The sequence below is a fragment of the Lepisma saccharinum genome, chromosome 2 (assembly GCF_977018435.1).
Source record: "Lepisma saccharinum chromosome 2, izLepSacc3.1, whole genome shotgun sequence".
Lineage (NCBI taxonomy): Eukaryota > Metazoa > Arthropoda > Insecta > Zygentoma > Lepismatidae > Lepisma > Lepisma saccharinum.
This window is the reverse complement of record NC_139230.1, coordinates 213,214,203-213,227,083: the sequence shown is the minus strand read 5'-3', so window position 1 is coordinate 213,227,083 and position 12,881 is coordinate 213,214,203. Positions and strand designations below refer to the sequence as shown.

Here is a 12,881-nt window from a genome sequence, read left to right as displayed (position 1 = left end):
ATTTCATCACTCATACTCATCATCACGATTAGCCAAAAAGCGTCAGAAAAGCAAGACTAATTAACAAAAATCAATTAATATTGATTCATTATTGCACACTCCTCAAATGTTCCACATAAAGGCACTTAGAATGTCCAATTATGTTAAAACAATAATTTTCTGTCCTTTCCGTCTTGATTCTATTCTGCATACAGGAAGTATGAGTCAGAGTTGCCATCAGGGGTGTGCATCGCATGCCAAAGCATAGGGCCTCGTGCTTGCAAAATATTGTATAATATTACTGATCATTTTATTAATATTCATTTATCGTCCAAATGCTAGGATATTATAATAAAAGAAAGAACAGACACCTACATTAGTGGTAGAGCTCCATTTGTAATCAAATTACGTGCTATAGAAAGAAGTAAACTGAATTTGAAGCTTGTTGTCTTAATATGATATTAAATTAAAATTTCCACTGTTTCACAGTTGAATTTCTTGTTTGTGACTCCAAATTTCTACCGATTTCCTTTGAGAGGGTACATACCTAGTAGTGGGCAATCTGTGGTACAGGCACCGTGATTTGAAGTTGTTCGACCTCTTGCAATCTTAGATTGTATGATTTTATGTTGAGGAAAATTGAAAAGAAGAGGATAGACTGTGGCAAGGAAGTTTTTTCCAGGTTGGCATACTCCTTCTTGTGCGAGAGAAATCTACTGAAATAGAAATAAATATCTGAAGATACTTTTATTCTTGCTTCCTGGAAACCCCTACCAGAGAAGGGATGTTTGCAGGTTTTGCTAACAAATTTATTATTGTTTGAAACAGTGCATGTAGCTTCCATCCATGTATAATATTATAGTTGCAGTTTATGTAAAAAGAAAAAAAATGGCTAACAGCTCAGGTAACAGTTACAAGTGCCGAAAGAAATTTCTCTTGTCTGACATAAATCAAGTCATATTAAATGTCTTTTAAAAAAGGACTGACCCTAATTGCCACATTATTGATGTAAAGTGATGTGTTATCAAAATTCGACTTTGTGTATGTGGTTCAAGATTTGGTGAAACAAAAGGCAAGAGATAAATTTTATAGGCAATGCAAGCTTGATTTTTCCTTTATTTATTTGTTGTCTAAAGTAATTGTGCTGTACTATGCCATAGCATCTGAAATGTTCAGACTTTCATAATACCACTGTTTAAATATTTTCAGTAACACACACAAGCACATTTATACAGGATGTTTCTGTGACCGTGTTACAGACTTGCGGAGACAAGTAAGCCTTTAGAGGGCCATCAGCCATTGACATAGTAGATGGTTCGCGTATGTAAAAAATAAACGTAGTTGCTGGGAAGTGCAGAAACCAATACCAGATAGCACCGTGCCATTAAGGCACATTTAGGGTATGTGGGGGTAGCACCCCACAAATTTCCAATGTCGGATATCTTGGAGGTGATGTGATCAGCGTCAATCTCCACCCACCTTTACCCCCACCAGGTACCATTTGTTTTGAGGCTGGGTGAACCCTGGAGCTGCTTTATGCAGGGGGAAAAGCCAGAAAAACCCCGACCTTAGGTCACCCACTTAAAGTCTCACGCATGGCAGTCAGACTAGAATTTCATGAGTAATGAAGTGGTGAAGGTTTCTTCAACCTATCTTTAATCACGAGAAAGTTATGATGGTTGCAACACATGTATCATTTTCCAGGTGTGAGAAAACAGTTATATATATATATATATATATATATATATATATATATATATATATATATATATATATCACATCACCACGGGCCCCAAAAACCTGTTATAGCACAGGTTAGTGTTCGTTTTGCAATATTTATATAAATGTCTGCATATGTCCATAAAAATAAGCGGGCATTTCAGGCCGCAAATGTCGGCATCTCCGTCAGTGCCGCCCGCCATGCTTCTCCCGATCTCTCGGCTGCAGATCGAAATGGACGCACGGTATATGTTTTGTTGTCAAAGCTATTGTATTTGCAATTTTTCAATGATTAACTCAAATGTATTAGGTCCCAACTTCAAAAAATAAGAAAAGAAACTTTGCCACGCTCCCGCAAACAGAAATAAATCATTATTTATGCTTTACTTAGCTTTGACCCCCCCCCCCCCTGCTTGGAACACAGCACATTCCCCTATATGTGACTTTGTCAACATGAGGTCAAGAATTACACACACCTACATATATATATGTAATGTAGGTGTGTGTAATACATATATGTGTGTGTGTGTGTGTGTGTGTGTGTGTGTGTGTGTGTGTGTGTGTGAAGGTAGGACTTTGGTAATATTTTGCGGGGGGGGGGGGCAAGATTTCTATATCCTTCACTGGCTGTGACCTGTATCAATAACTAATATCTAGATGTTTCTTAATATTATACCCTGGCAATTTATATGACACTATTATGTATTAATAATAAAAAAATCTATGAACATCTTTTATTCTTTTAATGTTGTTTCAATCATTAATATTTATCTGAATAATCATAAAAATGTAAATCTCTGTGTTTCTGACTTTCCTAGTTTAGTTTATATTTTGTTGTAACCTGATACTTAAATATCAATATATTGTTTCACATGCAAACATATCTGGAAACATCATGTATTTGAAGGTAGGCATCATGAAGTTTTAATTATTATTTATTAATCTACAAAAGTTCCATGTGATTATTTTGTAAAACATCTTTTATGTTTGTGCCATAAACACCCAGGTAAGTCTTGCAGTAATTAATGCACATTTTTAATGGTTAGTGGAAATTCCCTAGAATCTTGTACACTTCTCTTTTTGTGTCTGGGATAAGTGTGGAAAAATCAAAAGTAAGCTCCAAAAAGGTATACCTATTTGTTATCAGTGTTATTGATTTCTGTATTACCATAATTCAAAGGATGATAATGAAACTTCTTTTTTTCAAAAAGGTTCTTATTGTTTTAATTCATTTCATAATCTTGTGAAAACTATATCTGAGCAAGTGTCGCTATTATTTCTTTACAGACTGTATGTAGTATGCAAAATAAAAATGTGCACCTGAGTTAAACACAAAGAGACCAAACATAGCTGCAACTAGAACTGAAACCTCTGAATCAGATAGGAATAAATTCCTGTTATCATAGTAGCTGAAGTACATGTGGATTACTGATGCAAATTTTTTGTTGCCATGATGCACACATCAGCTAAGCATTAGAAAGCCATTTACCTACATTCTTTTATCAGTTTGCACATAATTCAAAAAGTGGCTGTGGTTATTGATTTTTTTCTGAGACTCAAACATTTTAAAATATGAAGGCAAGTGAAATTTTGAGTGAAAATATTTTTCTCTACCAACAGACAGTCCTACACATCCTAGATATTTGAATTTTAGCCATGAAAATGAATACACTTTAATATAAGAGCTTCTACTGATTGGGAATTCTTTTAATATGAAAATTTTGGGCTAACATGAATTCTGCACAAATATTATTCATAAATCTAAAAATATGAAATATGCTATTGTTGAAATAGAATGTTCTGCATCCTAGTTGTTTTGTATGCATGCATAAAATTATTGCTAAAACTGTACACAAAGGTTGCTTATCCTTGAAATATTTCATTACATAGTCAACATTGCCAATGAGCCTCCAAGATTGTGACTCGAACTTTATTTTTTTAACCTGACTGACATAAGGTCTCTAAAATGGACAGAATACCATAATCATTTTTCCATCTTGTCATTTACAACAAGAAGAAGTTAAGTTTGTCAAGCTTTTGTGGTTACATCATCCTTTGCCATTTCCTGCCTCTAGCTGGGTCGGCATAAAAGTCAAGCCTCTCAATTTTCTTCTGATCTACCATTCCTTTCTTTCCATGGTGTTCCAATCTTGTTCTCTTCTCCTAACACTCTCCACTATCTGCTCTTTCCACCAACATCTTGGTCTCCCCCTTGGCCTTATTCCCACTCCTTGTGCATTGTAAGCTCTTACTGGTAGTCTTTCTGCATCCATCCTCTCCATGTGTCGGAACCACCTCATCTGTGCCTGATCTATCCTGTCCTGAAGCTTCACCACCCCCACTGTTTGTTGGATCCAATATACTCCTTAAAAATTTAATCTCCACTTCCTGCATCTTTATTTTGTGTCTCTGCTCCATACATAATTATTGGCACATAGCATGTGTTGTATATTACCTTATTTTACCTTCTTGCATTTCATAGGTACATCCCTGTTCCATATTAATCTTCGAACACTTTCATATAGTCCACCACCCATTTGTCATATTCTGTTTACCTCCTCATCTATTCTTCCACTTCTCTCAGTTATGCCTCCTAGATATTTGAAGCTCTCTAGTACCCTCAACTCTTCTGTGTCCATCTTTATTCTTGGTTCATTTCTGGCTCTGTTTGTTGTTATTAACACCTCGCTCTTTTCTGCACTGAATTTCGTTCCTGCTATTCTGATTTCCTCATTCCAACTATCAAGCTGTCTCTGTACTTCTTTCATTTCCCAATATTACTAAGTCATCAGCGAACATCTGGACCTTCATCTCTTCCTCCTATCTTCTTCCCCACCTCTTTGTTAATTACATCACAATACAATGGCAGAGCAAATATGAATTATGATTCGTTGGTAGTTCAATAATGCATCACATTGCATGACAAATGTTATTATTGGGAGGTAGGTGGGGTCATCTGAGGCTATTTGCTCCACTTCATGTTTATCACTGTGCAGGTAGTCATTAGTAAGCTAAGCGATGCCGAGTTGCACTTTAGCATGGAACAGCACGTTAGATTATTATTTGGGGGTGGCTATGTATGTATGGTTGGCATCTGAAAGCTTCCTAGTCCTGGTGCAAGTGCATTGAAATGTTTTTATTCTATCTGCAAATTATAATTCCCATATGCCCAATGCTTTGACAAACACTACAGACAGTTCTGACAAATCTGTTGGGAGGACACACATGTAACAGTCAATGGCCTTAGAATTCTTTATTGTTATATTTCTGCTCTTTACTTCTTCCTTATTTTTGATACAATTCTCTAAAAATAATTTACATTGGAACATTCAAAACTAATGATTAGTAACAAATAACAACAATATTTATGAAGTAACAATATACAAGATATCCTGCTAGAAATTTCTACTGTTTACCATAGACAAAACCTACTATTAACAATTGTACCCTACTGATCTCCAGATTTTTTTATATCGATTTGAAAATCTGAACGCAGTAGACTGTCAAAACAATGTGGGCATACAGTTCTTCCAGTGTGTGTGCTACAATGATCCTCGTTTGTATTCTGACTGGGAGAATTGTATGCCCACAACCATTCAGGATCTGACAGTTGCACATAAAGCGATCCTGAAGGAGATTAATTACAATTTTTCTGGTTGATTACTAATATTATCGTCCCATAACCTTTTGACAAGGTGAGCCTGGGCCACTGCTCCCTGGCACTTTACAGGTCTTGATGTGACCACCAGATGAAAGTGGAGACTGGGCCACTGATAATCCTACCCGGCATCTTCACTTACAACCAGTCTTTATGACCAGCAGACAAGGTGGAGCCTTGGCCACTGGAAATAAGCCTCCAAGGCAGATGATTTTACACCCCTATTAGATGCTGTCCCCAAACACATCATGTGTCCAGAGACTGAACAGTGATTCATTAGATATGCACACTACACTGAAGACATAGGCAGAATCAGCATCCAACTGCACATTTTTATTTTGCATACTACATACAGTCTGTAAATAAATAATAGTGACACTTGCTCAGATATGGTTTTCGCAAGATTATGAAGTGAATTAAAACAATAAGAAAAGCAGGATTTGTCCACCAACCATATTTGTGAAGGAGCATTCTCGAATGCATTAGTAAACTGTAGAATGGCAGAGTGTAGTTCTGCAATCAATGGAGTTGATGTATGTCATTATTCATAATTATTATGAGAAACAGACTGGAATTATTTGACAAGTTCCAGTGTATCTCACTCGATCAGACAAGAAGTGAAGAAAAACAGTTTATTTATTTTCAATAATATGATATAAGTTTTCAAAATTCTATTTTGCAGAGAGTATTTGCAGCGAGTAATTTGTTGGATCAGTGTCTTTATTCACAGAATTATCTACTGATCTTTTTACTTCATGAATTATGAACATTATATAATCATACCTTATTTGTGCATTTTTAGTTATGTTGTTAATTTTAGGAAAACACACCACATGTATAATGTTTTCTTGTCCTTTTTCAGTTCTACTAATGCAGCATCATGGAAAAACAAGGTCCAGACAAAGATAAACGTGTGGTTTTCATATTGAAACCACCAGAACAACGTCGTGAACGCTCATCACCTACTCGACGCTCAAGATCTCGTGGAAGCCCAGCACCTCGTAAACGCTCAAGTTCACGTGGAAGCTCACCACCCCATAAACGCTTAAAAACTACTGGAAGCTCAGCACGTCATGAACGCTCAAAATCTCGTAAACGCTCAAGATCCCATCGACGCTCAAGATCCCACCGACGCTCAAGATCCCATGGACGCCCAAAATCACGCAAACGCCCAAAGTCCCGCGGTCGCTCAAGATCACGCCAACGCTCAAAGTCCCTCAGACTCTCAAAATTACGCATACGCCCAATGTCCCGTGGACGTGCAAAGTTTCGTAAACGTTTAAGAGCCATTGGACTCTTAAAGCCCCTTCAGCGTTCAAAGTCGCTTGAACGTTCAAAATTCACTGGACGCTCAAAGTTCCTTGGACATTCAAAGTCCCTTGGACGTTCAAAATCCCTTGGACTCACAAAGTCACGGCAACCTTCGAAGTCCCAGAAACCATTGAAGATCCAAAAACCCTCGAAGCCCCTGAAATTCTCGAAATCCCGGGTACGATCGAAGTCCCTCAGAGCCTCGAAATCCCTGAAACCCCCAAAGTCGCGGGTAGGATCAAAGTCCCTGAAACTTTCGAAGTCTCTGAAACCCTCGAAGTCCCGGAAAACCTCAAAGTCCCGGAAAACCTCAAAATCCCGGAAAACCGCAAAGTCCCGGAAAACTGAAAAATCCCGGAAAACCTCAAAGTCCCGGAAACCCCCAAAGTCCCGGGTTGAATCGAAATCCCTGAAACCCTCAAAGTCTCGGATACGCTCAAAGTCCCTGAAACCTTCGAAGTCACATGCACGATCGAAATCCCTGAAACGCTCAAAGTCCCGGAAACCATCAAAGTCGCGGCGGGTACGCTCGAAGTCAAGGCGGGTACGCTCGAAGTCAAGGCGGGTACGCTCGAAGTCAAGGCGGGTACGCTCGAAGTCAAGGCGGGTACGCTCGAAGTCGAGGCGGGTAATCTCGAAGTCACGACGGGTACACTCGAAATCGCGGCGGGTACGCTCGAAGCCACGGCGGGTGCGCTCAAAATCCCGGAAACCTTTGAAGTCGCGAGTACGCTCGAAATCACGGGTACGCTCAAAGTCCCGGGTACGATCGAAATCCCGTGTACGATCGAAGTCCAGGAAACTCTCGAAGTCCAGAAAACGTTCAAAGTCCAGGAAACGGTCAAAGTCCAGGAAACGTTCAAAGTCCAGGAAACGATCAAAGTCCAGGAAACGTTCAAAGTCCAGGAAACGTTCAAAGTCCAGGAAACGTTCAAAGTCCAGGAAACGTTCAAAGTCCAGGAAACGTTCAAAGTCAAGGAAACGTTCAAAGTCAAGGAAACGTTCAAAGTCCAGGAAACGTTCAAAGTCCCGTAAACCCTCGAAGTCCCGTAAACCCTCGAAGTCCCGTAAACCCTCGAAGTCCCGTAAACCTTCGAAGTCCCGTAAACCTTCAAAGTCCCGTAAACCTTCAAAGTCCCGTAAACCTTCAAAGTCCCGTAAACCTTCGAAGTCCCGTAAACCTTCGAAGTCCCGTAAACCTTCGAAGGCCCGTAAACCTTCGAAGGCCCGTAAACCTTCGAAGGCCCGTAAACCTTCGAAGTCCCAGAAACCTTCGAAGTCCCAGAAACCATCGAAGTCCCAGAAACCCTCAAAGGCCAAGAAACCCTCAAAGTCCCCAGAACGCTCAAAATCCCTGGGACGTTCAAAGCCTCATGGACGCTCTAAGTCTCTCATACGTTCTAAATCCTCAGAACCGTCAAAGTACCGTGAACCTTCAAAAACCCATGAACGCAAAAAATCTCATGGACGCTCAAAATCCCGTGGCCATTCAAAGTCACTTCAGCGCTCAAAATCCCGTGGTCGTTCAAAGTCACTTCGACGCTCAAGGTCCCGGCTACGCTCAAAGTCCTGGATACACTTGCCATCCAAGTTCCTCTGGAAGCACCGCCCACGTTCAAAGTCACGGAAACGCCGGAAGTCACGGAAACGCCGGAAGTCACGAAAACGCCGAAAGGCTCATGGGCCCTCAAAGTCACCTGGACGTCCAAAATCTCATAGGCCCTCAAAGTCACCTGGACGTCCAAAATCTCGTGGGCCCTCAAAGTCACCTGGACGTCCAGTATCTCGTGGGCCCTCAAAGTCACGTGGACACCCAGTTTCTCGTGGCCCCTCAAAGTCACCTGGACGCCCAGTATCTCGTGGCACCTCAAAGTCACCTGGACGCCCAGAATCTCGTGGTCCCTCAAAGTCACCTGGGCATCCAGAATCTCGTGGCCCTTCAAAGTCACCAGGACGCCCAGAATCTCGTGGCCCCTCAAAGTCACCTGGACGCCCAGAATCTCGTGGCCCCTCAAAGTCACCTGGACGCCCAGAATCTCGTGGCACCTCAAAGTCACCTGGACGTCCAGAATCTCGTGGCACCTCAAAGTCACCTGGACGTCCAGAATCTCGTGGTCCCTCAAAGTCACCTGGACGTCCAGAATCTCGTGGCCCCTCAAAGTCACCTGGACGTCCAGAATCTCATGGACCTGCAAAGTCGCCTGGACGTTCAGATTTACATGGTCCCTCAAAGTCACCTGGACGCCCAGCATCTCGCGCCCCTTCAAAGTTACGTGGACATCCAAAACCTCGTGGACGCCCAAAATTCCGTGTGCCCCCAAAGTCCCGTGGACCCTCAAGGCCCCATAGACGCAAAAAATCTAATAGACGCTTAAAATCACATAAACGCTCAAAATCCCATGGCCGTTCAAAATCCCATGGCCGTTCAAAGTCCCGAGTACGCTCAAAGTCCCCGGTAAACTTGCAGACCAGGTTACGCTGGAAGCACCGTGCACGCTCAATTTCCCGGGCAGAATGGAAGTCCCGGTCACGGTCAAAATCCCGGTCACGGTCAAAATCCCGGTCACGGTCAAAATCCCGCTCACGCTCAAAGTCCCGTGGGCGCTCAAAGTCCCGTGGACGCTCAAAGTCCCGTGGGCGCTCAAAGTCCCGTGGGCGCTCAAAGTCCCGTGGACGCCCAAAGTCCCGTGGACGCTCAAAGTCCCATGGACGTTCAAAGACTCGTGGACGCCCAAAGTCCCATGTTCACCCAAAGTCCCATGTTCGCCCAAAATCACACGGAATCTCAAAATCACGTGAACCCTCAAAGCCTCATGGACGCTCAAAATCTCTTGAGGTCTCAAAGTCCCGTGGCCCATCAAAGTCACCTGGACGTCCTGAGTCTCGTGGACCCTCAAAGTCACCTGGACGTCCTGAGTCTCGTGGACCCTCAAAGTCACCTGGACGTCCAGAGTCTCGTGGACGCAAAGAAGCCAGTGGAACCTCAAAGTCTCCTGAACCACCAAAGTCTCGTGGACGCCCTGAAACCCGTGGATTGCCAAAGTCACGTGTACCCTCAAAGTCACCTGTACCCTCAACGTATCGTGGAGTCACAAAGTTGCCTGCACGTCCTGAATCACGTGGACGCTCAAAATCACCTGAACACCCAGTATCCGAAACCAGTACAGCCAAGATGCATCTTATATGCCTACAATTTCCTCCACGTCCACCACGTCCTCCCAAATCTAATTTATATTATTTGGAAAAACTTCGTCGTAAACGTGCCCGTATGCTTTATCAATTACGTTTAAGGCGACGCAGAATACTACGTAAAAGATTGCAACGTAAGTTAATTGGCAATATATTGTAGATGCAGTAGTAATGGAGAAAAATTAAAATTATCATCCATTTGCCAGTGTTTTGTTGTATTTTGCAAGCCTCAGTATAAATGTTACACACACACACAAATAGCTAATCTTCATGCCTTAACTGTCCTTTGGGTCTTTGAACCAGCATATGATTGGGTGACTTGTGGTCAGATCATTGAATGACATTGCTGCTATTGCATTACTTTTATGTAGCTTCACAGTGTTACGTATCCAATAGGACAAGTAATGTAAATAGTTTGCCAAAGAGGAATAGAGATGGCATCACCAGACGTGCAAGATTAAGAATTAGCATAATATATGCGAATAACTTTATAAATAAGAACAAAGCAAATTGGAAAGATGAAAAACAATAGAATATATTATAAGAAGACAAAGAATAAATATAAAAGAAATAAATTAATGTATATACTTGATAAATCAAACTAGTGATCATATGTAAATGGATCAGAAAACTAAAGAAGTCAAAGCACTGCTACAAATTTGTATCTTTGAACAGATCTTGAATCTGTCTGATTTCATTTATCTTTCCAACAGTGGAAATTTTGTTTACCCCAGTGGTGGCACGTTCCAGTCGACGCCCCACAGCACTTTTGGTTGCGCATTTCAGCCGTGGCACCTACTTGGATGTGCGTGTCGTTAGAGATATTAGGACATTAGAGATATTCCCAAAGCCAAAGGGAAAAAGTTGTAAGAAGGATAAAGTAATTCCTGAATCGTAGAAAAGACTGAAATAGAAGGAAATTAAGAAGAAAGTCCATATCCAAACCATCTACGAAGAAGGCAGTCCAGATCCTGATATTCCATTAAAAAGAAAGTCCAAATCCAGATTGTGCATTAACAAGGAAGTCCAAATCCAGATTGTCCATTAACAAGGAAGTCCAGATCCAGAACTTACACTAAGAAGGAAGTCCAGATCCCAATATTCCATTAAAAAGGAAGTCTAGATCCAGACGTCCATTAAGAAGGAAGTCCAGATCCAGATCATCCACTAAGAAGGAAGTCCAGATCCAGATTGTCCATTAAGAAAGAAGTCCAGATCCAGATCATGCATTAAGATGGAAGTCCAGATCCAGATCGTACATTAAGAAGGAAGTCCAGATCCAGATTGTCCATTAAGAAGGAAGTCCAGGTCCAGATCGTCCATTAAGAAGGAAGTCCTTATAGAAGAATATTCAAAACATATTGAGATGAAAATAAACAGACAAATGAAAATAACATAGAATAAAAGAAGTTTGATGAGAGTAATAGGAAGATAGAAGAAAAGTTCAAAGAAAGTAATAAGAAATTAAAAGATATGATAGAAGAAGGAAGAAGAGAAAGTAAAGAAATGTACATAAGAATGGCTAATGCCTGTGAAGAAAACAAAAACGTTTTGGAGATGAGAATTAATGAAACAAACCTGGTGATCCAAGATGAAGTGACAAATCTCAGAAAGGAAATTAAACAACATCACGAAGAAGTCCATGAAAAATTGGATGTAACCAATAAGAAAACAATAGTTTGGAAAGGAAAACCATGAAAAATAAATGCCAGATAGAAGTGGTAACTTTCAAAATTGATGAAGTTGAAAGCAAGATTATGAAAACGATGTTGATACTAGAAAAGGAGAGTCTCGATATAAATGATAGAATTGAAAAGGAAGTGTTGAGATTTAGAGAGGAAAACAGATGACAGAGTTATGAAGTCCAGGGCGAATTGGAAGCAAACAATAAGAAAACACTCCATCTTGAGAAGAAAATTGTCGAATATGTCTCCAAACTAAATGTAATCGCAGCTAAACTAAACAAAAGGGAAAATGAAATAGATAAAATGGCGAACGAAAGAAGGGAACAATTGAACGATACAGCTTTCAGAACAAATAAAATAGAAAAGAAAGTGGAAGAAATGGAGGAGAAGCTAGGAAAGCTATTGACTCAAGAAAAGGTGGCGAGACTTAGTTTTCAAAACAGTGACCAAGATGAGACTTATTTCAAGAAAGTGATAAAGGATGAGAGTTCTAGCAATGAATCTACAACAGAAGAAGAGGAGGAATATAAAGATCCCAAACAACGAAGGAAGAGAAAAGGGAAGAGCAATGAAGATGGAAACAATAACGAGAGATTCTTAGATTTATTAAATAAGGAATACCAAGGGAGTGAAAAGTATAAAACTAGAATACCTAGACCCCAAGAATTGCAGTACCTACCAAAGTTTAACGGGAACATATCGGAGAAGTGCCCGAAGAAATTTCTGAAGGAACTCGCTACAAACGTCCGACTCATGAGGATTCCAGAACACATGATCCTAAGCCTCATAGAAACATGTTTTGAGCAGTCTGCAATGGGATGGTATCAACTTAATCAGCACAAGTTCAGAAATTTCTAAGAATTTAGCAGAAAATTCCTGAATTATTACTGGAGTGAGGACATAAAAGAAAGGCAGTTAGAAGCTTTAAAGAGGAAATATGTAGATTGGTCCAAAATAGACAGCCTAGAAGAACATGCATGGGAGACGTTAAGGAGTTTTAAAAATCTGAAGGAAGGATGCAGCAAAAAAGAACAGGTTAAACAAACTGTACAAACATTGCCTTTGAGAATACAGAGAGCTATAGCGGCAGCGAAGATAAAACAAGTAGATGACTTGATAGATTACCTGAAGACTGAAGACATACTGAGTAGAACCCGGAACTCGTGGGACAAATGAGACACCTTATGGGAAGAGACAGCATATAGAAGATGAGCGTCATCACGAACCTAAGTTTCGAAGAAAGGAATTTGGTGTGAAGCATGTGGAAATAAACAACCCACAACGAGACAGAGAAAGAAGAAACTCGGAAGGAAATTACAATAACTATGAAAGGAATCATG

General features: G+C 40.5%; 1 protein-coding gene across 2 annotated transcripts in view; it reads left to right on the top strand.

Moving 5' to 3' along the window:
* LOC145984303 (uncharacterized) overlaps positions 1-12,881 on the top strand; it is a 141,833-nt gene that overhangs the window by 52,544 nt on the left and 76,408 nt on the right. For both annotated transcript variants that reach the window (XM_083117951.1, XM_083117952.1), the window contains exon 2: positions 6,219-9,990. In XM_083117951.1, coding sequence (XP_082974077.1) covers positions 6,237-9,990 — 3,754 coding nt within the window. In that variant the 5' untranslated portion in view covers positions 6,219-6,236. The remainder of the gene's footprint in view (positions 1-6,218; positions 9,991-12,881) is intronic.